Below are 27,787 nucleotides of genomic sequence, written 5' to 3'. Positions count from 1 at the left end.
CTTGTGATGCCGACATTTAATCGCTTCTAGATTTTTGATTAACATCAATCATTCTAAAAAGAAAACACACTTATAAAGCACACTTAATGATAGTGGTGTGAGGCTGCTTTCACACTCAAGTCTGATTTGATGGCTCCATTTGGAGTGTGGAAAAAGTTTATAGATTGTAAGTCTTGAGTAGCAAAAAGCAGGACTCAGCTGAGGTCCCAGCACTGCGGAGGTCAGATCACGCTCAGACGCTCTGCCCACACTGCGGAGCCGTCTCTCCGAGCCACACATGCAGAGGAGTGCTTAGGTGTGTGGGAGAGAAGCAGAGCGCTCCTCCATTCTGAAAATATATTGTCTGTTTTTCGTTCTTAGGGGCAGAAGGAGAGGTTTCAGGCTTGTGCAGGGCAACAAGCACTGAACAAAGGCCAGGTTTAATAAAACATCTGATACCTCCTAATACGTAACAAACGTAAGAGCAAGGACTGTGGATTACGTTTAAAATGTTTAAGAGTCAGAAAAGGGCGTTGGAAAAAGTTTGAAGCAATGGCGCAAAAAGGATTTTTTTTTTTTTGTCTAAGGAAACATTTTTGTTTTAAGGCAGAAAGATGGAGTTGAAAATCTGACAATTTGTAAACTGATTGTCAAGAAAGGCAAAGATTTTAATAAAAATGTTATTTAGGTATAGATTTTGGTTACAAAAGCCTTAATCATGAGAAAACTGATTTTAGATTTATTGCCCATGATCTTCATTGACTGGCATTACAAAAAGCACACGTGGATCTCAGTTTGTTGTATCGTCTTCTTTTAAAATTCAACCGAAAGCCTGTAAATAAAATGATAACACAATAAAACTTTGGATAGAAAAAAAACCCTAAAAATGAGACGTCAGATTTTTCTTTTAGTTCCCTAAACTTTCTTAAACCCTTACACTCCATGCTAAAGTTTCAAGTGTAAACTCGTTATGGCCTTTATGATTAAAAAAAAAAAAAAAACGGAGCACAGAAACAAAGAAGAAAAATGTAGACTAGTAAACATGTTTTCCAAGCCACTGAATCCAGCGCCCACTCTCACATCCCCGACTCACACACACACCTGTACTTCATGCCCGTGAGTTTGCCGGTCGACTCCTTCAGGGAGATGTGTCGGGGGGTGAAGGAGCCGAAGCTGCGGGCGATGATGGCCACGGTGCGGAACTTGGCCCTGGCCTGGTTCACCACGTTGGGGCTGGTGGCATTCTGCTTGCCGTGATCCCCGTTGCCCCTCTTCAGGTTGTGGTCCGTGCAGGCGATGGACACCTGCATGGCTGCGCTTCAGGGGAAGTTGTGGAGACACGGGTGAAGAGAAAGCAGGAAAACCGGCAGCGGGAGTCTTAATTGTCTCTGGCAGAGACCTTTAAAACCCTCTGGATCTGGAGTCTCCTCGCTTTTTGGTTCAGATTCAGTCCTCTGGTCCTCTTACTTTTGAAGTTCTGGACAGTTTTCACTGCGCGTGGATTAGGTCTTCGTTTGTTCGGAGAAGCTTCGTCTTCATCACTTTGTTCTTTTAGGTAAAAACAACAATTGTCTCCATCCTTCTGGGCTCAGACTGAGCTTCCCATTTCCATTCTCTCCCCACAGAAGACAGACTGCAGAGCAGGTCAGTCATCAAAAAGCTGACAAGAACAAGGACTCCTCGGTCCTTTGCCGGATTCTCAGTTTAGTCCATCATTGGTGTTTTCCTTCTCTTGCGTCTTGCCTCTGATACCGAGCTGAGGGATTTTAGCTGCAGAGAGAAAATCAGAGAGAGAGAGAGAGAGAGAGAGAGTGCTTGCAGAGGGTTGGCAGAGGGAGGAAAATTGAAGCGGAGAGAGGCAGAGACGCGATCCTGGCGCTGCGCTCTCCCTGGTCTGACTGTGGGAAAGAGTGCGAGAGCTGTGGCATGTGAGAGAAAAGGGAGAGGAGGGTGAAGGAGGAGGGGACGGGGTCAGAGCATGGAGAGGGAGACAGGGCACAGATGAAGCATGAGGCAAGGAGGCGGTGGAGTGATGGATGGGGGCGGGGGGGCACGCTCAGGTCCTGGGATGGTGAACCCGCACACTTCTGGCATCAGCAGTTTTATCCGTCTTCCTACTTCTCACATGCTTCCTGAATTTGCCCCATGTTTCGCCACGTTTGGCCCCTCAGACTCTCTCTGCTTGAACGCCACTCGGCGTTTGGGTGCTCGGCGCTTTCTGACGGCCCACCTCTGTGGTCGATGCTTTCAGCAGGGCAGCTCCATCACAGGCAGCAGGGAGGAGAGACGTGGAGCAACACATTGTTCCTCTACATAACTCCCTCCTACTCGCTCTGCCGGGGTGTTTAGCTGCCACTCTACCTGTCTCTCTCCTCCTCTCGTTGTTACGTACCCGGTCGCCGTTTGACAGGTTCCTTCCTATTCTCTCCTTTTATTCCCACACAGCAAACCTTTTCTCTTATTTCAACGCTAAACAGCGTGCTTTACTTGCTGTTCCTACATCTTACTCCTTTCCCTTAGATCCAGTAAAACGTTTTAGGACGTTTGTGAGATTGCAAATTAATCTCATTATTCATTTTCTTTTTACCTTTTACAGTTTGCAGATGCCTGAAGGGGACACGTTCTTCTGTTTAAAAATGTTGCACCATTACGAATGTTTTTAGTTATTTAATGCTTAAATAATAATAAATAACTCTCGGTCTGTTAGGTATTGCCCGGTGAATATCAGTTCAAACGGTCAGGACAATAGTTTAAAGGGATGATTTGAGCAAACAGCAAACTCTGCACACATATAGAATAAATGACTGGCAAGTTGTCTTCAAGTATAAAAATGTATAAAAGAGAAATAAAAATGAATATCCAGAAAACATCACTATAGAATGCTGTTTAACTGAATTAAACTACTGAGCAAAATTAGGATCAAAAGAAACCAAGGAGCTATGTACGCACAGAAGAATAAAAGGACAAATCCAAAGTAAAATTCCTTGTTTGTACCCACAAACTTGACGAATAAAGTCTGGTTCTGAAACCGACTTCCTCCTGCAGAGGTTCCCTGCCTGCATCACGGTTTCTCCTTTAGTAAACCTTTTAAACGCAACTCGGTGTCTTGAATTTTGGGTGTTTGTTCTGGTATTCTTGACAGACATCAACCAGGACACTCAAGCTTGTGCACAAATTGGTCTTCCAAATGGACAGTAACCCTTAATAAAGCAGAGAGCCTAACTATTGACGAAGTGGCTTGTGGACAGCAGCATCACGGTCCCACACATGATTTGTGGGCGGAGCCGCAAAGATGTTTGTGAGCAAAGCTGCCTTAAAGGAATGCACCAAAATTAAATGCCAGACGGCTTGTGGAAAGAAACCCAAAACATTTGATAGAAATTATAAAGGCACTTCCGCTAAATGGAAGATTATGTAAATTTATGAATTTGAAGACAGTTAAAAACATTTTTCCCTTCATTACTCTGGCATTTAGCAAGTTTTAGTCTGATCAAATGTCAGAGATGACGAAAGAAGGTTTTGGGATCCTTTTATACTGTGTATGTAAACATCTGAATGTCTGATTCCATGGATCCCAAATTAGCCATAAAGATCTTTTATGTGCACCACTGGTTTATGTTCTGATCACCAGAGTTTGTCTTCCCCAGTCACCAGTATGTTGTCTGCGATTTCTGCTCCCTGACATACATGCAAAGGCTACTGAAGTTACGTAATATTGGAGTAAGAGAAATATGTCCTGACGGTGATTAATCACTTTTCACAAAACCACATAGGACACTGCTCCTGCGTCCCCCCCCCCAAAGGCAGCTATCAGACATAGAGAGATGGAAGGATGGTCCAGATGGGGGGTATCAAAAGACAGCAAAAAAATATGGACTGAGGCAATGCAGAGCCGAGAGAAGAGGGGTTTTCTGCATCTGTGTGTTTGATTAAACTTCCAACAGCGAATGGCTATGCATGGTACAGATGCTTTGGCGGGAATTTGCTTTCTTGTAATTCTGCAAGGGTGTCAATTTGAGATAACTGGGGCATTAAGGTGCAAGGTCTCTGTGGACTTTTCTTTATTTCTGCCTGGCCGGCCGTATGCTCATCCATGTTTGCATGTCGTAGATAAAGCAATGTTAGGTAAATACCAACACCGCTGGGTTTCCATACGCAAGAGCTTGGAATGAACGGAGCAAAATGCAATATGAGGAGGAGCAATACTCAGATGATGCTGCGTTGTGAATAAAAAGCACCGCTGAAATTGTTTTACTCAGTGAGAATGTATGTAGGTTATTCTAAGCATCAAGTTGCTTTACTCGCTGTGGCCGTTGCTAGTGCTCTGATGATTGTTGTCAGGTGTATAAACCATTTCCCTCCTGTTTGTTGTAAGCTTCCCCTGCTGTCTAGCTCCCCTCTTGACATCGTGTTCACCAAGTGATGTATTATGAGCTAAAATGAAACACTCCACAGATTTCATTTATGCTTTCTGCTAATCTTTGAGGGAAAGCATTGTACCCAAATTCAGCAACTGTGTAATTGTTTATTATTTATTTATTTTTTTGTGTGGGGGTGGTTTAACACCTTTTATATCCCCTCCCTGATACCGATACCTCTTGCACTTTCTCACGTTTTATTGCTGCCACAAGCTTCATTGTTTTTTTTTTATCCTTTTTAGCACATAATTGTAAAGTGGAAGGTAAACAATACCGATTTGCAGATGATCATAAAGATAAAAACTCTAAAATGTGTTAGTTACAGTTGTCATCAGCCTTTTTCCTCTGCTGTACAACCATTCACTTTCTGAGGTGACCAGACTGATTGAGAGGGTCCACCCGAATGTGTCTGTCTCAGGAGTTTAACAAACATTAGCGAACAAACAGCATCAGGAAGGCAGACAGAACAAGGGTTATATTGAGGATTGGTTCTCAGCAGATGTAAAATCCATACGGACAACAGAGACCCGCCACACTTTAAGTTAACCATTTTGAAAACCATGCATTATAATTTTTAATCCTCTTGACATATTGCACCTCTCTGTCTTGGTCTATTGCATAAACAAGATGATGAACAGAGCCAAAAAGTTCAAGGAGACACGAGACACCTCTTGGGGGACATGAGATCATTTAATGCTGATGTGCTAAAAAGGTTTTGTATTTCTTTATTTGTGAAACTGGTAGCAAACCAACTTCACAAGGTGATCAACATTTCTCATTTTAACATAAGGGGTAGACCTTTTTTGTCAACAAAAAAACTACTTTATTCTCATAATTTTAAGACTTTATCCCACCCCAAACTGAAAAGTTTAGGGATCCCTGGTTTATGAGCCCCTGATATTTCAAATTGTGGAGCTGACAGTATCAGATTCTGTTGGAGGCTTCATGAGCTTTTGCTTCTGCTGAGCTATTTCTCCTGAAATCGCTGCATTGGAGGAGCAGTTTAACCCTGAGACACACAAGGAAAGAGACGCTCTCACATTCTGCACGTTTCATACTATCTGCACCTCTGCAGCATCCCTCGCCCTGCTGCTCTTTACTTACAGCTCGAGACCAGTCTTGCACTAAACGGAAAAAAAGGCTCATTTAAAATCAATATCTGTTCTCTCCGAGGAGGATGGCTCCACAGATCTCCAAACAGATCCAGACAAGAAAGCAGAGCGGGCTTCTTTCTTTAATGAGGAGTGAAACGTACTGAGCGATTAAAGGACTGTGGCTGTAAATACATTTCCAAAACAAGCAGGTGTAGAAAAACACAGTCACTGAACTACTTAAAATGAACTCCATCACATCAGTCAATACTTAATGGATACAGATCAAACCTAAACGGTATTAATGCACATTCAATGGAGATTCTTGAAAGTCTGTGATTTCTGAAACCTTTATACTTTCTGTGAAAAACACAAAAATAATTAGCGTTTCCAATGTTTTTCTTTTTACGACAACCTGGAATGAGACAATTATAGAACCAGCTATATATGACAAGATAAACCTGCGCTGGAATATATTAGATTAACTACAGACTGATTCTGAAACTTTTACCCAAGTTGGGAAAGCAAATATTGGAAAATCTTTGTGATTCCAAAAAGTATGCTAAAATTGTGATTTCTTGTGAAACGTCTCAGAATTGAGGTTTAACTTTAGACCCCTGGAAATGCATGTGCCTATCATCCAAAAATGAGTTTATTTCAGTAATTCAATTAAAGAAGGTGACACTTATATTCTATAACTTTATCATGGTTTGTTTCAAGGAGATGTTTCAGTTCATTTTCATGATCATGGCTGACTAAAACCCAAAATTAGGTTTTTTTAGAAAGTGTAAGTTTGACATATCTAGACTGATTACTTGACAGCGATCCAACAGACATTCATTCCCAGACTTTGGGAGACGATCCTTAAAAAGATCCTTAAAAATAGAAACTTGAAGAACATTGCCTACATCTGTCTCATCCCTTTTGTTAAACCTCTCCTGAACCAGAGAAAGTGTTAAAAGCAACTCGCCTATTCTAAAAGAGAAAAGTGGTTCAAAGTCCTCTTTCCAAGTGAAAGTAAACTTTGTTTTTTTATTTGGAAATCAAGGTGCGAGATTCTGGAGAAAAAGCTGACCATCCCAGAATCCAGGTTGCTTAAAGTCCAGTGTGAAATTTCCAGACTCAGAGATGATTTGGAGAGCTTTGTCATCTGGTGGTGTTGCCGTACCACCAGGAAATGTTAGAGCACTTCATGCTTACTCTAGCTGACAAGATTTATTGAGATGCTGCTTACATTTCCCAGCAGGACTTGGTACCTTCCCACACTGCCAAAAGCCCTGATCCATGCTTCACTATGCCTGGTATCACTGATTGGCCTGGGAACTAGCCTGACCTAAACTCCACAGACAATCTATAGAATATTATCAAGAGGCAGATAAGAGACACCAGAACCAAAAATGCAGAGAAGTTGAAATTAAAGCAAGCTTGACCTCCTTGCCACTTCGTGGAAATCAATTCAATTCAATTCAATTTTATTTATATAGCGCCAATTCATGAAACATGTCATCTCAAGGCACTTTACAAAGTCAGAATGAGTCAGATTATACAGATTGGTCAAAAATTTCCAATATAAGGGAACCAGTTGATTGCTTCAAAGTCCCGACAAGCAGCATTCACTCCTGAAGGAGCGTAGAGCCACAGGGAGAGTCGTCTGCATTGTCCATGGCTTTGCAGCATTCCTTTATCACTTCCCAGAGACGCTGCATTGATGTAGGAATTAATGCAAAAGGAGCCCAGATGAAGTATTCTGAATATAAACTGTGCTGTACATGCACCCACATTCAGGAAGCCAGCATTTCTAAATTAAAACAATTATAATCATAATAATTGTTCTAATTTGTAAATAGAATCTGTGGGTTTTATTACCTATAACCTATAATAAGCAAAGTTACCCAATGTAAATGCATGACTGTCAAACATGTACATATTGCTTTGAGTTATTTTTTGGCTTGAAATAGTGAAAGCTAATTTCAAGACCTTTTAATCATGTTCTAATTTATTGCACTTCAACTTCATACCCAATCAATCCAAGATCCACTTGTTGCAATATTAATGCCGACTTGCTGGATCAACACCAACAATGAGAAATATTAAACTTGGGGAAATGACTCATCTTCCTGCAGATCGCTGCAGCTCTCACCTCCTGAAATGATCAGTGTAGCAAATTCTTCCCAGACAGCTTTGGTAACGCTGCTTCAACGTGCCAACGTGTGCCGTCTTTGCTCCCTTTGCGTGTTCGTGCGAGTCTGCTTCAGATGTAACGTGAAAAAAAATATAATAAAATACGTAGTGGGATTCTGGACGTCTGTACTGCAGCAAACTGACTCACTGCAGCTTGTGATGTTCGCCTCTGCTCTTCCAGTTGAGTTGAACCCAAACTGATTCATCGGTCAGCGTCGAGGAGTCGTGCAGCTGTGTCTCATCGCAGTTTATGCGCTGTATGTTTGTACAAAAATGTGTTTGAACCAACCAGATGCACGATAACGGATGTTCATCAGTTACTGCTTGTGGTTGCTAAAACATCACATTTGAGGGTAAAATACATGTTTATCTCTACGGTCTTCTATTCCAGTTCAGCTCTTGCCTCTCGCCGTCTTCCCCCCTCTTCCTGATTGCCGTCTCTGTTTTGTTTTTGTTCAGCTGCATCTGACCTGTATCCAGCAAGTGAGAAGGCTCCTAATTCTGAGTGCAAAGCTCTGCCTGTGTCCTACTTTAGCAGCTGCGTGCGTACGCTGACTTTTATGCTGAGCTTGGTCAGCATAAAGTCTACTTACAACTCAGTGAATTCCCATTGAGACGCCTTCTGCAAGGTTTGAGTCTTGGTGGCACAAGTTAGCTATTTTAATGGCTTGGTGGAGTCAAGATCATTCATATTTCAGGGACAGACTGTCAGTGGGAACTACAAAAGAGCATTTGTATATGTTCTAGCTTTGCATGTCGTCAATTACAACCTAAAGAAGAGCAAGAAACAGAAGGGGGGGGGTAGAAAGGAGAAAAGTCTCTACAAGAAAAAAAAACAGATTTCAAAAGCTTGTCAAATATCTTGTTGACCGTTTCATGGGTGTCCAAGACTCTAAAAGTCCCCTCATTTACAGAGCTGTGCAACTCTATCTGCTCCCTTACGAATCTCCTCTGCTTCAGCTTATTGTCATACCAAAGTGTCTCCGACCGTCAAACTAACATAATATCATAGATAACGTGTGAAAACACAAAATGCACAAACTGTGCTTAACCTCATGTGTTAAACAGGTGATTTTAATTTCCCTAGTCTAGTAAAATCAAGAAATCCCATGATCACATGTTGAATAAAACCTGACTTTCAACATGAAGCGGGCTAAAGGGTCTTAGAAAAGCAACACATCATGCCCCGAGCTAAAGAAATTCAAGGACAGATGTGGAGTGAAGAGATTGAGACCAATCTGTCGGGAAAGGCTCACAAAGCCTAAGGCTTGGCACTCATAGTAACCACAGTGAGAGCTATTACACACACACACGGAGAAAACATGCAACAGTGCAGGATCTTCTCAGGAGTGGCCACCAGACCAAAACTACTCCATGAGTGCATCAACGACACATCCAGGAGATCGAAAAGAAAAGAAAAACTCACTTAGGACTTGGATAATCTGCTATAAATAATGCAGACTTGAATTTTGCTGTCCAATAGTAAATCCTGAGGGAGAATATCCGTATTTCAGTTTGTGACCTTAATCTAAAGGACATAATATGGTCATACAACAGGACAATTAGCAGAACGTTACCCACTGAACGGGTCCAAAAAAAACAAACAAACAGAAAAAACCAACATAATCAAGACTTCCAAAGGAATGACTTCTGTGCATTTTTGGTTCACTTATTTCCTTCAGTAAATGAAATTATCATTTGAAAACTGCTTTTTGTCATTTTTGTCTGATATTGCAATTTGTTCCGACGACCTGAAACATTTTCAGCTGACACATCAACGTTTGGATCGTTAACGTCTGTAACCAAATTCTGAACAATTTGGACATCAGAGAGGGAAAAAACACGGATAATGACTCTTTTTACAAGGTTGTTACTGTGGTGACAGTTTTTATTCCTGTTTGTTGTTATTTTTAACAATGATGCTTTCCCCTGTTGCTGCTGATGGAAAGGTTGAGTATGAGGCAATGTGAGCTGACTGGTCTGTGTCACGCAGTATTATTTTATTTATTTGTTGGCCTTTGTTTACAGTAGCGCTCTAAATGTAATGACGTAAGCTAAAACGACAGCATCGGAGTTTTCCTCCTGCCTGAAGGACAGAGTTGTTCCTCGTATCACGGACTGAAGCACTGTGGCTGCTAAAGGTGACAACAACAGTGCAGCAAACTAAAATTTCCCTGAAGGAGCAATCCCAAGGGATAAATAAAGTTAAGTCTAAGTCTAGTCTATTTCTTCTTACTCGCTCAATTTATACTCTTTCCACATAAATTATACATCAAAACGTAAGTATTTTTTGCCTGGATTCAGAAAATGTAACCCTCATTGGGGTTATACTTCTGCAGCATGCAAACACATTCTTGTTTGTTTGTATTTTTTTTTAAAATGATGAAGCTATATTCGAAAAGAATTAAATGGTCACAGGTAATATTGTCAAGGTTTCATAAAAAAAGGTTCTCCAAGTGTTGTAAAAACACTCAAAACACTTTTTCACAGTGTAGAGAAAGGAAAGTTGCAAAATGCCCAAAGTAGAAGAGTCCCAAGGCTCCCTCTAAAAATATAATGTTATGGTATTCTTTCCTCCATGTTCTAGATATATTTTTATATGAAACAGTGAAACATTGTGCAATGGTTTAAAATAAAATAATGCAGAGGCTGCCTGTGCTGTGGAAAAAAATACCCATCATAAAAGGAAGTGCAACACGGGACAAACAATAGAGAACCAGTAAGGGAGACAAGACACGCTATACACGACTGGAAATGGAGGATTACGGCGTTAACATGTTTATATTAAAGGCGAAAGGGAAGACCTATATGTACTAATCAGGAACAAATTAGCTTCTGGTTGACAATCAGAACTGCTGCCTGGGGGAGTTTGCTGTTCTGTAGGAGAGAGCAGAGCTCAAAGTTCCCAGGAAAAGCCAGATCAGTGCTAACAATGCCGTCTACCAGGACCAGCAGACACCTGAAGACTACTTCCTTCTCTCACCATGTCACCGTCAGTACAGAGGTGGATAGGGAAGGAGCTTTTTTGCATTCTGAATTTTACTTGAGCACTGCGGTACTATATAACCATGTAGGTGTTCCCAATAAGTTGTTGCACAAGTAAACATCAGCATGATACACCAGATTGTATGCCTAAATCTATGCTGGTGAACTGAATTGTAGCTATACAGTGACTACACAGTTTTGGTGTGAAAATGGTTTTCAGTCAGCAGTATCTTCCTAACACTGACTTTAAATGATACGACAGCAATCTGATTTTCTCCACGGCGCCTTTTCATTGAACATTATGACCTGACAGGATTTGCTGGTTAGAATAAAAACCTGTCGGAGCGATCTCACTTTATTATCTGACTGAGCTCATAATAAATGAGCAGCACCGACATGTAAACCAGCAGGGATGCACATCTGGTGATGCTCAGCCAGAAATTCATCATATTATTCAGATTTGCTGACTTTATTTATTATTTATAACATTGCCCAGACAACTCTGTCACGGTTACACGGTGACGCTGAACTTGGCACCCAGGCTATGACCCAGCCGATATTTGAAATGTGCAAACGACACCTACCCGGTGCTCTGACTGCCGCTCCTGCTGACAAATGCAAAAGAAAAAAAAAATAACATTGCAATAAAACCAAACAATACTCATTCAACTAATGTAAGAACCTTATCGTTATGACCGTGTTTCACTGTGCCTGAAATGTCGAAACACGGATTCGTCGCCAGAGCTTACTTCCTGGCCGATCTGACCCGATTTTATAAATAGAGTTTGTTTTAAAAGGTTTTATTTCTATTTATCTTCTGCATTTGATTGCTCCATTATGTCTTATACCAATTCCCTCTAAAACAGGGTAAAGCTAAGTGAAAAACACCCAGATAATTGGAGAGAAATTGCTTTGCTGGCTAAAATCCTTGGCTGCCTTTGAGTTGAGCTCAATTTTGCAGATGTTCAAGAGCCAAGCTCCTTTTTTTTTTTTTTTTTTTTTTGGCTGGAGGGCACAGGCTTTTCTGCATTATGCATGCATAGTTTAGAGAGGCTGGAAGGAAACAAAAAAAAAAAGCCAAGTTCCTTTGTGAACTTTGCTGTGAGTAATTCTTTCACTATACTTTGAACTACTATTACAGAGTGAAGCCCTTAAAGTTTGTCTCTTGCAGAACTGTCTCCAAAAATATGAGACCTACCAAAGGACTGAGTCCCACACGCGCACGTCTGCAAGTTCAAACAGAGGTCATGTTTAAACCCATGCATGATCTGTGTCTCTGGTTATAGTTCTATATTGTGATGCAATTTAAAAACAAAATGTCCACACATAAGATATTAATACAGCCTTATAAATTACATTAAAAAAAAACAGAAATTCTAATTTTACAACAGCACTATTGCCTTAAAGGATGCAGATCCCGGGTTTGAACTCCGGGTCTGACCTGGGGTGTCTGTGCACGCCTTGGTTAAGTCTGGGTACTCTGGCTTCCTACCACAGTCCTGAAACATGACTCTTAGGTTAAATGGTCTCTTCAAATTGCCCCATGTTTGTCCTGCGTGTCTCTGTGATAGACTGGCCACCTGTCTAGTGCCGCCCTACATTTGTTGCAACTATGAAAATGCAGCGTCGACCCAACACGTCGAATCAAACACAGACACATACGCACACGTTTAGCGTGTAAACACAAAGTCTTGTTTGTTGTCAGTAAAGGTTCTGGAGTTCCTTCGGGGCGTGTAACAGCCCACAGATTAAAGGACAGAACGTAAGGGAATGAACAGCAAAACCATTCCAGAGAATTATAAAATCATCATCTCATCCTGTGACAGATCTCGTTCCCTTCGCTGAATGCGCCGTGAAGCAGTAATACCTATGTAAGCGCTGCTGCCAAGAAAACACAATGGGGATTTAATTACTAGATTCATTGGTAATGTCAAAACAAAACCTAGTTGTTTTGCTTTTACTCCAAAACAAATGCCACCTTTCCAGTATATTTGAAAAGTTTAATAAATATCTGAATAAACTCCAGAATTAACCCACAGACAAGTAAAGGGAATTTCACAGATTATTCCTGCAGCCCTGAGGCGTCTACTCTTGAAGCTGAGATGCTGAAAGAAGTAAAGATTGACACATTTCTTAAAAAAAAAAACAAAAAAAAAAAAACAGCAGGACCTGCAGGATATTTCCAGTACACCGCCGTTAATGTCCACCAAGACATGTGAGTCAGTGGCAGGGGGGTAATGCAGTTCAGAAACAACGGGTGACCCAACCCTACAGAGAACAACCAGAATAGGCAATGCGATGCTGAGCCAGCAGCTTTTCCTGGAGCAGCTCGGCCCAACGTGAGTTTTTATCCTTCGCCATGGATCTCTTCCCTACACGTACTACCGCCACGCCTCCAGACTACGGCAACACGTCCTGGTCAGGCCTAACATAAAGACAGCTGACAGGTGAAGTGGGGGGGAGATATCAGGCTGCATGTGAACATTTTGTCCCAAATGTTTTTGGAAAACCGGCTCAACATCCGTGCCATCATGAGTCCATCAGGTCAGCGCTGCTTTTGCACCAGACGAGCGATCAACCCCACTGTTAGGTAGGTGGCCATAATCCTGTGCCTTACTGGTGTGTTATGCACATTTTCCTGATGTCAGAGAGTTCCTCCACTATAACGGTGCACTTTGTAATATTGCAAAAAAAATTGCTGCAGGGGGGGTTTGCAGTAGAAAGCATACTCTAAATCCTGCGTCTTAAATCAGCTGCTAAAAAAAAGCCTCGGGCATTAAAATCCTGCCTCACAACACAACAAGAACATGATCCGTGTCTACACTTGGACAAGTTATACTTCAAACTTTCTTATATGTGTGTGTGTGTTTGCTGTAGGCCATGTTATCATACATGAATAATTTTACCAAGATAATATCAGTTCATTTACTTTTATGATGTTAAACTATGAATAAGTACAGGGTCGTTATTTTTTTTTTTTTTGTTGGAGAGCCTGTTTGTCACTAGCTGAGAGGGTTTTACGTTCAGAATGAGCGGGGCATTGTGGGAAATAAGTCCAAGAAAGCAGCTGAATGTCACTCATTACTCCTGGTGATTTGTGACATGATCGCTTGTGACATCAGAGCACGAGTAGCACTGCATTAGGGGGGACCACAGGCCCATGAAACTACATCTGTAAGCGTATCATAGTGATACGTCTCGGCCTCGGGATCAACAACATGTCAACTCCAGGCTATACTTGTGTCAAAAGGCCTCGGTCGCATGCGCTCCTCAGTCTGGTCCGCCTGCCAGAGCTGTGCTCGCAGCTTAGACACGTCGATCTCCAGATACTGTTGGCCGTGATGTGATTCCAGTAAAGATTGTATGGGCCACGATAAGGTTCATGAAATTTCCAAGTACATTGCACAGTAAAGTTAATGTTTATGTTGATCGAACGCTTGGATGCAATATAAAATCTTGAAAAAGCAAAAGTGCCAACTTTTAATTGCTTTATAGTATGTTGCACATGAAATGATAGGTTTCCCCCATCCGGAGGATCTGAAACCATGGAATCAGCACCAGAACAGACACACCTGGGTCTACCCCTTAGTGTTTTTGCTCAATCAGTTAAACAGGGACACGAGGAAAGCATTGTCAGTGTTTTGGGGTGGCGGTCTAATAGCTCTGACCTCAGTCCCATTGTTCACAGAGCTAAGAAAGGTGTGAGAAAGATTTCAAACCTGACCCAGTTATACCAGCCCTGTCTGGAGGAAAGGGCTAAAACTCTGGCAAACGACAGTGAGAAGCTTGCAAAAAAGGAACAAAAAGCAAGTAAAAATGTCTTGAAAGGAGTGTATTTGTCCTTGATTTGAGCAGGTAAATAAGATTATCTGGCAATGGAAAGAGTATTTTGACCCCTAAAATAAGAAAATGAGATATACTACAGATGAAATAAGATGATAGAGATGAGTTGTTCCCATTTTAAGTGCAAAAATCGTATTCCATTGGCAGATCATTTAAACTTGCGTGCTCAAATCAAGGACAAATGTCTTATTACTATTAGTTCTCTTTTTGCAGTGAAGGATGTTTGAGACAGCAGTGCAGTTTAAATCCAGTGCTACCAAATATGTTTTAAGGAAACGTATGTAAATTTCTGAATTTGAAGAAATTTGAATAAAATCTCCAATCTCATGATTTTAGTATTTAAGAACTTGTAGAAAATCGGTAAACCTAACTACCCTAAAAAAGCTCATTTCTGATATATCACCAGACGGTGTTTTTATATCGTATGTAAATGTCAAGTTTCAGCTGTATGTGCATGAAAACCATATAGGTTGAAAGTTCGTAAAATAACTGATCCCGTTTTTTATCAGAACGAGGAGGCGTTGCGATCGTGTCCCACTTCAGCCCCTCCCCAATGACCTTGCAGATGCTGCAGTGTCTCCTATCCCTCATTTTGGACAGTGACAGATCTTTTGTCTCTAGAGAAGCCTCTGCAGGCCAGGCTCACGTTTCTAAAGAGAAATCTGCCCCAAAAACGTACAGCTACTCTCCAGGAAACTCACACCTTGCTCTGGCTGGTGATGTTTTCGTGCAGAGCAGTTTGCTACCTTGGTACTGCTTTTGATATGACTCGCTAATAACTCTGCGCATAACATATTTCAGTCATTTGCGTGTTTTATAGTCCTCTCTTGTCCGATAAATTTGGCAATGTAAAGTTTCAGCTGGCACCACTTTAGCAGCACTATTGGCACAGCCTGCAGAGCATGTCGCAGAGAGAGGAAAGCCACTTCTTTCACCGTCAACAACGTTGTAAAGTGGGGGGAAAAGATCATTGAGGAAAAGCCAGATTCATTAGGAAACATGCCAGGCCTATGATACCACTTTGAAACCACTACACATTAAATAGATTGGGTATTTCTAAAATTTGGCTGCATAAATATTTAAGCTGCACAGTTCGCTGAGTGGTGACTCGTGCATAAGATCACAGAAAATACAAAACCACAGGAACCAGGAGCTGGGTTTAGATTCAATTCAAATTCAGAAATACTTTATTAAAGTGAAATTAAATATCTAATTAGCCAAGAACTTATTTGGAAGTGGCAATAATAACAAACTGGAGTAAAAGGTAGAATAAAACAAAACAGATAACAAGCTAAAACAAAGCTGAATTTGCCTGTATAATCGGTACGGATTGTTCATGTACCATACCAGTGTCCCCTGAACAACATGTTCGACGATCGGTGGCACATGAGCTTTAATGGTCGTAATGTTTCACATTCTCAAGTTGGTCACCATGGTGACGCAGGAGCCACATGACTAACCTGAATGAGATTATGCGTTTCCACAGATGACAAACGGACCGTCTCTGGTTACACACACACACCTCTCCTGTAGGTGAGCTTCAGCGGTGAAACATTTCCCTCCCCGTCTGTGTGTGTGTGTGCAAACGTTTATTAACACTTCCTCTCACTTGGTCTCGGATCAGGGCCGCATCCATTCAGGTTCGCGGCTGTGAATATGCTGAGAGGATGCGGTGAGAAATAACACGGTCTGGTTTGAAATCATAGAGGTTAGCAGGGTGCAATTTAGGCATATTTCTCACCGCAGCAGGTGAAAGACAGAAGTTCTTTGGAAAGTTGTCCGCTGCGCCATGACGGACGACACCTTGCACCCTATTGGCCCAAACGCCCACACCTGCGACACAATTACCTGTTTGTGGCCGAGGGATGCATTCCTGACTGCCAGAGAGTCTCCAGATACGGACACTTGATAGTCAAGAGTGGTAACAACGAGAGAAAGTCGTCATCTCGATAATAGCATTGCTATGGAAACAGTATGGAGGCGTTATGTGTGTGGGAAAAAGCAGCAATAAAAAATGAAAAAAAAAAACTTGGGGAAAGAATAAAGGTGCCAGAATGCAACCAGGCAGCATCTGTAGAAATAAAAGGATACACAGCGGTTACTGTGGAGATGAAGGTTTTTAGAAACAGGGTAAAAACAGAGGATCCAAGAGAGAATTAGCTGATTTTAAGCTTTTTTATATATATATGAGTGATTCAGTTAGCAGTTCAAATTTAAAGGTAATAGATTTAAAACATACGGACCGTTCAAAGCACTTACATTAAAATATGTTTTTCGTTTCCTTTGTCCACAATAAGTTTTTGTACGGCTGAGGAGCTAAAAGAAAAGACAATCACAGAAAGCCAAGAAAATCTCAGAGCGGGAGGAGGCAGCGGCTTTTATCCAGCACTGGCACTGAGAAAGGCAAAAACTGCCTCTGCCTTAATCTCCTTTTACATTTTGTTTGTGAGCTTCATACTTTCGCCACACAGAGTGTTTGCCTTTGTCTGAAGCCGCCACATCTGAACTGCAGTTTCACCGAACGCTTGCTTCTGAAATCAAGATGACCCAAATTATATTTTAGTCAAGAGACATGCAATGCTGGGACAATGCATTCACACCCGTTGAACTAGAGCATTCATTGGCGTGGCAGACCAAAACAATTTCATGATTGTGAAAAGGAAAAGGGTCCATGGTTTTGGGTTTAAGAATCTTAAAAGTGCAGCATGGATGTGTTGAACCCTCTTCACTGCAAATCCTCTAAATAAAACCCAGAGGCCCCCTTTTTGCCCTCCCACCCTTAAACGCACTTGAGAACAACATGCAACAACACAACATTTGAGCAGGCGGAGGCAGGCTCGGGGTCTTTCTCACACCCCTGTTCTCCGATTGCCATCCGGAGTCCGAGGCTTAGAGGAGGAGCGGGCCAGCTGGTCGGGTCTGTACTGTTCGGCTCATGTTGGCCCCATCTCCGGGTGGAGGGGCCCGTGGCTCATCTAGGCTGGGGTCGGGTATGGACCGGGTAGGTCGGGTTGTGGTCCCTCTTGGACACCTTTGAACCGGGGGTCTCTTTCAGGCATCTGGGGTTCTGCTTTCCCCGGTGCCTGCCTCAGCGCTCTGGGGGGGCTGGTCTTTGGCTCTTTACAACCACGATTGAGCATTTTGTTTATGGATAAACCATAAATACACAAGCGTACTCTCGCAAACACCTACAGGGCTTGGTTTCAGGTGCTTACAGATTCACTTCTATACAGAAAACCCCCATCAATAGCTTTAGCTGTCACTTTTTACATCCTGTATTGTATAATATTGCGTATTCTTCAGTGATGTTATAAAGGCATTGATTGTTTGTACCTGTAAAACTTTATTGGTTTTGTTTTTGCTGTTCTTTTTATATCTGTCTTTGCAGGTGTAGAAGCAGAGTTCGAGGCTGCAATCTTGCTCTCTCCTTTTCCTCTCCTCTATTTTTCACCTTTTCTCCTTTTCAGCATTTTGTCTCAACTCTTTCTCTTTTTCATTCTTCTGCCATGCCATTTTTGTGTCCATTGAGCATGAAATACGAGTAAATAAAATCTAGTAAAGCTTTTTGAATATATAAATCAAGCAGAGCAGTGGCGGTTCTAGACCAAATTTACCAGGGGGGCCAAGGTGGGGCCAGTGTTTTTTTCACAGGGGCACAGAACAAAAAATGAAACAATAAAATGGCAATATTTAACTGTGTAATAATATTAAGTGAGCTACTTGTGGTTTTGGAACTGCAGATTTCAGACCCCTGATCTAGCAGTTGAAAACTTGCCCCCAACTCATTACGGCTAAAGCTAAACGTGAAACATCTTAATTTTTAAACCCTTCTTAGAGTAAAACTGTATAGGTAAAAAAATTAAATTGGACAAATTAACCAATCAGTTATGGTTTCTTTGCCATTGCAAATAATTATGAGAAGTGTATTTAATCTTATGTCTTTAGTACAGGGGCCATAACAGGGGCCAGGACCATTTCTACAGGGGCATGGGCCCCTGTTGGCCCCTGTCTAGAACCGCCCCTGAAGCAGAGCACTATGGCAAAAACAGTAATGCTCCACTTTTGAAAGTAAAAACTGTTGGGCTGTCTTTGGCATTAGGACGGCAATTCTTCAGCAAAGACAGGGAATCTGAGGAGAGTTAACGGGAAGATGGATAAGCTAGAAACATGCTAAACTGAAAAGAAAACCTGCTAGATGACAACAACCCTAAACATACATTAAAAACAGCTATGGAGTGGTTCACATCAAATTATTCATGTGACAGAATGGACCTGTTAAAGTCCAGAACTGAACCTTATTGGAAATCTGTCACAGGACTTGAAAATGGCTGCTCTCCATCCAATCTGACTGAGATCGAGCAAAGAAAAATTAGTTTCAGTCTCTAATAACAAGTGGCATAGAGACGAACACCAAGGAGATGCAAAGCTGTTGGAGGCAGCTGTTGGGTTGAACAAAGTATTAACTGCATTTATTACAGACAATTGGATCTACTTAATGTTTTTCTGTTTATCTAACATGGAAATATTTAAAAGAGCTAAATATGTGTACATTGCTGTCTATATTTGCTGGGCTTACTTTTATTGTCCGCAAACCTGCCAAAAAAGCATTTTATGGTGAAGATTAATTTCTCTTTAATCAAAATGTGTTTATTCTACAGTTAAATGACAGCTGTGTTACATCTCTCATTCACGGTGAGAGGGAAAATTATAAAGATATCTATATTTAGCACTCTAAATTTAAAGCATCACAATGCCGTACTGACCTATCTGTTTTGTAGTACACTTTTTGGTGACAGGCCTTTTTGAAATAATCATCCTGCAGTTTTAATTAATTCCCCAGCACTCTTTGCAGGAAAAAAAAAAATTAGCTTTACTAATGAAATCATGATGTGTTAATAAGAATACACTTGATAATAATGGAAAGGGGGGAAAGTAATGAGGAGGGGGAGAGGCCTAACATCTCTACAAACCACTTAACTCTTCTAATGGGGACTTCACTGTGGCTATAACAATTGCTAAAATGAAAGTGTGTGGTATAAATGTCAATATAGAGACTGTACTTACCCTCGTGCCCATAATGACTTATACGCCGTGGCAGATTTAGATTTCAAAGGATTTTCATTCAACAACAAAAAATTAATTTCTGATAGGAAATGGGACAGGTATTTCTCAAAAGATAATGTAAACGAGATATAAATGTGATAAGAGTAGCAGTTTTGAAAAACGTATTTTAACCGTTTTTATTGACATTTGAGTAAAGATGTCTTCACAAATAATTGTTACCCTCATCAATAACGAATGGAAAAACGTTCACTCGTATTATAGTGTGGACTTGGGAGTGTTTCCATGTTTCCGCTGGCATTTTCTACGATTCATGTTTGGTGATGAGCTCCAAGTCTTTGAGGTTGGAGGGACTCCTTGCCATCACCCTGAACTTCCTCCAAAAACTCTCATTTGGATTCATGCCACTCCAAACCAATAATGTTGGACAAAATTAAAATATAAAATTTTACCTAAATCTAAAAGAAGTATGAATAGTTTTGGGTTGTACTTTAACTGATGTTTTAGTTTAATAAAAGTAACTGCTGCACTAAGCTATAATGCTACAAATAAAGCGGTAATCATCTATTGCAGTCTTGCTTATAGTCGGCTGGCTCGGGACATTTTGATGACACTTCCCGTTGGTATTGTTTAGACATTTTGGCACAGGGCATAAAAGGGTAATTGTTGTATTGAGTTTAACACTAACATACCTTTTGAGATCTAAAATTAAATGTTCTTTTATTATTTGTAAGTCCAAATAAAACCAAATTATGTGTCAGTCACAAATGTTTCTTTCTGTGCTTGTCATATGATACAAAAACTATAATTCTGTTTAGTGTTTGGGTTTTTAATAAAATGCTTTAGTCTAAATCCTTCAAAATGATTGCATTTTGCTAGCGTATGCTCATGCCTGCATGCTCATATATGAGGGATTTCATCACTTTCTTTTGCTGACAAGGAATTTCTGCACCGCATCCTAAACAATTAATTTTCTGTGCAACGAGCAACTGACCCCGCAGGAATTATCGAACGAGTCTGTTTGGAAACCACATAGATTGCTTTCATTAGCGCATGTTTTGACAGCGAAATAATCATTTTATATAATGTTAGAAAACTCAGAAAGCATGAAACAGTCCACTCTATATTCACGTAAAAGATTTTCATAAAGTGTTTAAATTCTTTTAAATTATGTTATAGCAGGGTTATAATTATTCATATAGGCCTAAAGATATACATACACCCTCATTTAACGCTTGGTCTCTTCAAAGTTGCACCTCAACCTGTTTTTTATATATAGATTTTATTTATCTGGCATAGTTTTGTCCACGTATTTCACCACTTTCCTCAGCAAACATGGCACATGGTCCAGACACTTTTTTAACAGGTTTATGGTCTGCACCTCATCAAGGCCTACCCCAAAAGCATCATCAATAGTCTGCTTTGTCTATTTCATTTTCATTATTTTGATATGTGGCGGCATAGTTGCCCTGTTGGGTCACCCAAATGGGTGAAAGTCCTGACTGAAATCTGTAGCAGCCCACATGGCCCAAGAGACAGGGACGGAGCTGTCTGGACACAATGATTTCTTTGAAGGAGTCAGGACGATTCTTTTGTACCACAGAATACTGTACCAGCTGTTAAGCACGGTGGTGGCAGGGTTATGCTGTGGGCACAAAGTAAACCGAATAATTAAAAACAAGAACTGCCACCAGATTATTCAACTTTAAAAAATCAACAGCTAGATGGGTGGTTATATGGATATAGTTGACTGTCCTGAGAGCACACTTCTAGACTGGTTCTGGAAATGACAAAGCAGGCTAACGCTGCGTTCCATTTCCTTCAGAAACCAAAACAAAGAGCTGGAAATTGTGTAAAAGCAAAGCAAACAGAGAAGCCGGGATTCCAATATGGCGACGGCCAGGAAAGCAGATGTTTGGTTCGTAGCACCTCTTACGAACGGCATTTAAAGCTGTTCTTTCCGCATACAAACGCCACTTTTAATTTGTTCGGTTAAGAGTTGCAGCTGCTGCATGTGACACCGCTCTTACAACTGTGTCTTGCAAGGTAAACGGGTTTTCATCACGGCGTACTGTTGTTGATGCGAGAAGCTTGCCATGTTGGATCAGCCTTAAAAAAAATGTCTTTGACTTTCCGAGGGGGAAGTCCAACTTTAGCGTCCGTTCTGGTTGATTCTTCTGATCAGAAATCCGAATTTCCTAATTCTGTCTGCAACAGGAACAAAGCTTAATATTAAGTTTCTGGGTGATGGGTCAGATCTGAACCCTATTTAAAATTCAAGGACTTAGCATAAAAGACAAGTCTGTTCTAGGAAACTAACATGTTTAAATGAGCTCTAACTTCTTTTTTCTTAACAAGACTGGTCAAATATCAAGCCAGACGTATGAAAGAACCTTGTTGATGACCACAAAAAATGTCTCGTTACTCTGCAGTTTGCTAATGGACATTTAACTGCATTTTATTTCAACGTTATGTTAAAGTTTGACCCTTGAGGATCAGAGAACATAAACAATAAATTTAAATGTGCTCTTAAATGCTGTTTTTAAATATCCTTGAAGTTTTTTTTTATTATTATTCTACAGTAATTCCACCTAGGAAAAAATATTAGAAATGCCCAAAGCTTGAAATATTATCACATTCTTTCCAAAGATGACAGGATCTAAGCCTCTGATCAGAAGTGAAGGTTGCCCTTATAGCAAGGTCAGCATTTTACCCTGTGTATTCTCACGCCCTCTCTCTATGGTCCAGGCTCTTCTAATTCAATACAAAAATCTAAGAAGAAACAATCATGGACACAAAAGCCAGTGAAGAAAATTGCTGATCTGGAAGAAAAACAACTTTAAACAATTGCATTGCTGTATTGGCTTAGAGCTGTGAATAAGAGGAATGAAGTCAGCAGAACCTATTCCTTATGGGCAGGACTGCCCAAAAAACATGAATAAATTGGTAAAATTACTGAATGCACTAAAGGAACAATCTTAAAAGAGCGAAAGAAGGAGGAAGGACAAAAGAATAAGCAGGTATCAGGGGTAAGGTAATATTAAAGCAAAGAGACAACAGCGGGAAGTTGAGGAGCAGGGGGAGAAGAAGTGAGTTTAGTTGAAATAAGGGCAACACGGGAACATTGCAGTGGAAAGAAACTTTTCCAGAGGTGCTTTGTTGGAAATAATATTAAAGTTCTCCAAGGTCACTTTTCAAAGTATTTGTTTCGACTCTTCACCCGATTCCAACCTTACAGGAGCACATCTGGCTTTGGTCAAACATCCCTTCTCCTCCTGGCAAACAACGCACAGAGAAGAGGGCTGTGTCATAGTAAGAATAACTGACTTTAAGCATTTCTGACGGAGCCTGCTATTATGACACACATAAATAAAAGAGCGGAGAAGTACATGATGCTGCAGCCCCCATAAAGATGTGAAGCTCCAGTTTCATCGGTTCACACTGAGGCGTCAGGAGTAAAAGGCTCACATTTTCAAACTACAGGGGAAAAAAATTATCCTTTACACACACAAATAGGTCCAATTTCGGCAAATTAAGTGGGTCCACAGCGCCCCCTTGTGGCAACAGGAAGGTTGAACACTACAAAGTACATTATAAACACACCTTCTGGCTTTTTTCACTTTGCTTCTCTCTTTTGATCTCCTTTCTAGTCTCTCAGGACCCTCGTTTGCTTCCTTCGTTTTCCTGTAATTGTACCTCACTGATCCAGAGAATCTCAAGCCCCCCCGAAGGCCTTCATGCACTTATCACAGTAAAGCCATGGTGTAAAACAATAATGAAACAGAACAGAGGTAGGCCTTACATTTTAAACACACACTTATAGATAGGGATGTTTCCTATAGCCTCAGACATCACAGGATGTCGTTTAGAGCCGTGGTGCTTCAGCTCCGCCAGAAACGACAGTCACCTTGAACAGCACTTAATAGACTTAGAGTGTGTGTGTGTGTGTGTGTGTGTGTGTGTGTGTGTGTGTGTGTGTGTGTGTGTGTGTGTGTGTGTGTGTGTGTGTGTGTGTCTGAGAGAGTAATGATCACAAAGCAGAGCGTGGCCAGGCGCCGTCTCCTGCTACATGTGGGAGGGTAAGATGAAGCTCTGCAGGGGTGTTATCCTTATACAACCTCATTGAGACTCAAGGAGAGATCGGCCTTCTGAAGAACACGTTATCTGTGCTCATCAATAATGGACAAATACTAGAACGGGAGGAGCAAGTAGTGATATCCTGAGACCTGGGCAGGAAGAAAGAACCTAAAGGAGCCTAAAAAGACACTGGATCAAGCTGAACCGCGTTGACAATGTTGTCTTGTTTACTTAGGAAATCACACTCTGATCATCCGAGTCTTAGAGTAGGTCGCTCACGCTTTTAGAGAGAAGACCCTCTGTACGCTGTGAGAGCATCGGAGACTGGTCATCCAGGCAGTGATCCACAGTGACAGCTGCCTGGCACTATTCCTGAATGAACGTGTCAATAAGGCACGCTGATGCCCTATTGATTCAAGCAGTCAGCTCGCGCTGCCGCCATGTGAAGCACCAAAGCTATGTGCATTTTCTGGACTGGTAGCTGTGCTGAGGGTTTGACCGTATTTTGTTTAAAGCGCAAAGCTGATTTATTGACTACTGGAGTTCTGTAAAGAAGGTGAATTAGCCCACTTCATATGCAATGAACCAGAGACCTTTGACTGACTTCTGCAGTGCTGTAGAAACTGATCTTTATGTCCTATTAAGACACTACTTTCTTCTTTTTTTAAACAAAAATCTAACATTAAATCCCAAATACAATGAAAACAGCAGTTTTCATCTCAGTCGAGTAGTGAGAGATGCTTTTTTTAACTTGCATTTTAATATCATAAGCCTCCCTAGACCTTGTTGGTCAAAAAAACCTACCTTGAGGTAACATTTCAACAATGTTATACACTTTGATCCAAAAAGTGAATCCCTCTCATTTAAAACTTCACCTCCCATACAGTAACCCAGTATTATCCCTAATTTGTTTTATATTCCATTTTTTTTTTGTATTACTTTTACTGACAAAATCTTACATTTTTAAATCTTGTGCTCATAAGATGTAAGGGCACATATGTGACATATTGTGACTTTGTCTTGGTGGCAAAATGAAAGCATCTAACCACAGTCACATTTATATTATGACAGCACTATTGATGGTTTTTTTTTCACATTCACAGAGATTCATAGCTGATTCCTTTTGTCTTTTTTGTTGGAAGTTAAATATTCCTGTTTTTTCTTATTACCTGGTCTACTTAGACTTAGAAACACTGCTAGTTTTAGTCTCTCTTAGACAGGAATTGTTCTTGTACTAGATCAACGGTTCTCAATTTCAAACTGATTATTAGGAGGTAAACGGTACACAAAAATCCCAGCTCAGTGTGTTTAACTGAATGAAGCATAGAAGCACACCTGGAGGAGACCCAGCTTGCAAATGGCTGTCTCTTCTGATAACAGTACTGCTGTGTTGTCACGTGTTTTTGTCTGTAAATACTCGCACTGCATTTGTGGCGGGCTAAATGCTGCAGGCACCTCCATTTTCGCTACTCGAGTGATTGATTTCAGAATAGAGTTAGCTATGCACCTTATTGCTGTTAAAAAAAAGGCTGACTTATTTTGATTTGGACCACCTTTTTTCTTCCTCATCATAGAATAAATATACTTTTATTGTCCTAATGGGGAAATCTGGGTGCAACTGTGGACAAATAACAGACAGGATACACCAGAGCTACACATATATGAATTTAAAAAGCTAATTTAAAGCTAAGTTGTAAATCAGAAGCTGCCTGGTGTGTTCCTTGGACTTCATGATGCCGTTTCCTCCCCAATATTTTCTGAACCAACTTTGAGGCCATCACAGAGCAGCTGCATCTGCACTGAGACTAGATCACACACACAGGTGGACTCTGTTCAGTCATCATCAGCAATCATCAGGCAACGACTGAAGGCAATGGGTTGCACTCAGAGAAAAGGGGGCTGAACTCTTTTGCTCACCGCACTTATTTGTAACAAATGTTTCAAATAATGTAGAAAGAAAGATTGCGCTCTGCCTCACATCACCAGTCGTTGGGTGAGCGGCGCGGTCAAGGTAGGGGCTTCCTAGAGGGGTTTGGGTAATGACCACTCTACGTAGACGTAATCATGAGGATTACTCAAGCATGCATGAATTAAGCAAAAGGCCACTTTGGCATGATTTTGATGAAGGAATAGCATGATAATGGTTAATAGAGATTTTAAATAACAATTTTTCCAGTTACAAAGCAGAAGGTGGTGCTCTCTGTCTCTTAGTCCAGGGTAATTTATCACTTGTATTCAAGCGACAGGTGTCACAGGATCCAGGTTGATCTTATGGCCTTTGTGTAAAGCCCTTCACGCTTTAACACACCCACCTGTATTTATACAAGACATCACCCTACACTGGTTTACTTACAGTGCAATCTGCTTCTTTACATTTCTGTCGTTTGGACTCAGACAAAAATACACACATCTACGTTTTTTGTTGTTGTTTTTTTATTTGCCTTGGTTGACCAAAAACAGTTAAATGTGTTTTGAATTAGTGACTCAAGCGTATGTAATGTGCACATGCAACTAGAAGCCAACCTGCACACACGTGTGCCACTCAAATGTAGGTTTCTGTGTCTGTCTGAGCAATTAAGTATTCAAAAAGGACGCCAGTACTTCTGTTAAATATTCACTCGTTTTCCAAGATGAATAAAGGATGATGTGGACGTTTGTGCGTCCAAGCTTCAAGTGTCGCTCTTAGTGTGTGCTCACTCATGCTCTTTCTCCCTCCCTCAGAAGCCTGCCAACTATGATCTGGCACCCATGATAGCCTTCAAGGAACAATAATAAAAAAAAAAAGCTGCTCACAACACCTATAATAGGACAGCAAAGGAAATGAAACTGAGATGCAACAGAACATAGTAGACAAGATTATATCTGCTGCTGGTCACAAATTATAGACTGGCCAAAAATATGGTATATATATATATATATATATATATATATATATATATATATATATATATATATATATATATATATATATATATATATATATATATATACACGCTATACAACCAAATGCATTTCCTCCTCTAACTTCAAATACAGGAAATTGAGTGACCTTATACTCTTAATATGATGTCTCTACCTTTCAGGGAAGGCGTTCTGGGAGGCACCACAAGGAAGCACGTTTGTGAGGTCAGACACTGATGTTAGACTCCAAAGCCTGGCTCACGGTCTCCACTCTAATTTATCCCAAAGCTGCTCTCTTGGGTTGAGGTCACGGCTCTGTGCAGGCCAGTCAAGTTCCTCCACACCACAGCTAGGTGAAGCAATCGACCCTTTAGACTTTGTTGTTTGGGGTTTTCCGTCTGTCTGGCAGAGTGATAAATGAAGATACATCAGCTTCCCCTAATGTACACGGGGAGCTGAGCACGAAACCTTTAACCGTACACAGTGCAGCGAGGAAAAGCTTGCAGCTGTCTGTGGCAAAAAATAGACATAGGAACTCGTACGACTCAAGCTGCATATTATTTTCCTGAACACCGAAAGTCAGATACAGCTATGTATTTGCCAATAAAGGGTTTACAATTCTAACACATTACACATTCTCATATCTGCCTTGTCTGTATTTCTATTGGCTGTGTTAAAAAAAATAACAGCAGCAGTTTCCTTACTGCTATGAATGCTACAGAGCAGTGATGCGCCTGCAACGCGTCACGATCCCATACTATGCAATGCAAACACTCTGTCTCCGCTAATCCCTGCTGAATGCCAGAAGTGGCTGACTTAGCAGGAGACTCGGCCTCGTCCTCTGTCACTTCCTCTGCCTCCACTGCTGTCCGACGGTGCCTTACATGCTGCCGCTGGCTTGTGGACTCGCCCTTGTTGGATCTGAATAAATTTTTTTCTCTCATGATGTTGGTGCATTGCATGGGTTTGGGTTGTTTAAGTTTTGCGTCTGGGAAGAGTAGCATCAAAGGCAGTGCAGAACCCGTCCTTTATGCCAACCTGAATGCAACAGCTGCACAAAGATCAGGTCATGTGTAAGAACAAATCACATCTTTAAACAAGAAAAGAAAACGACGCTCATGACATGGAAGCGCTTGAACTGACATTAACAAGGAATTTCCTTCGTCCCAATACTCATTCAACACGCATAACAAGGATATATTAAGAACATTACACACACTTTATATATACATCACAATGAGCGCCTGGGCA

General features: G+C 41.0%; 1 protein-coding gene across 3 annotated transcripts in view; it reads right to left on the bottom strand.

Moving 5' to 3' along the window:
• The window catches only part of kcnab1a (potassium voltage-gated channel, shaker-related subfamily, beta member 1 a), a 136,469-nt gene that overhangs the window by 94,465 nt on the left and 14,217 nt on the right, over positions 1-27,787 (bottom strand). Inside the window, exon 1 of one of the 3 annotated variants that reach the window (XM_012874812.3) lies at positions 1,081-1,922. The exons of the other annotated variants lie outside the window; for them this stretch is intronic. Coding sequence (XP_012730266.1) covers positions 1,081-1,289 — 209 coding nt within the window. The 5' untranslated portion in view covers positions 1,290-1,922. Of the gene's footprint in view, positions 1-1,080; positions 1,923-27,787 lie in introns of those variants that run through there. 3 annotated transcript variants of the gene reach the window in all.

This window comes from Fundulus heteroclitus, chromosome 18 (assembly GCF_011125445.2).
Source record: "Fundulus heteroclitus isolate FHET01 chromosome 18, MU-UCD_Fhet_4.1, whole genome shotgun sequence".
NCBI lineage: Eukaryota > Metazoa > Chordata > Actinopteri > Cyprinodontiformes > Fundulidae > Fundulus > Fundulus heteroclitus.
Note: the sequence above shows the minus strand (reverse complement) of the source record. Positions and strands in the feature narration are given on the sequence as shown.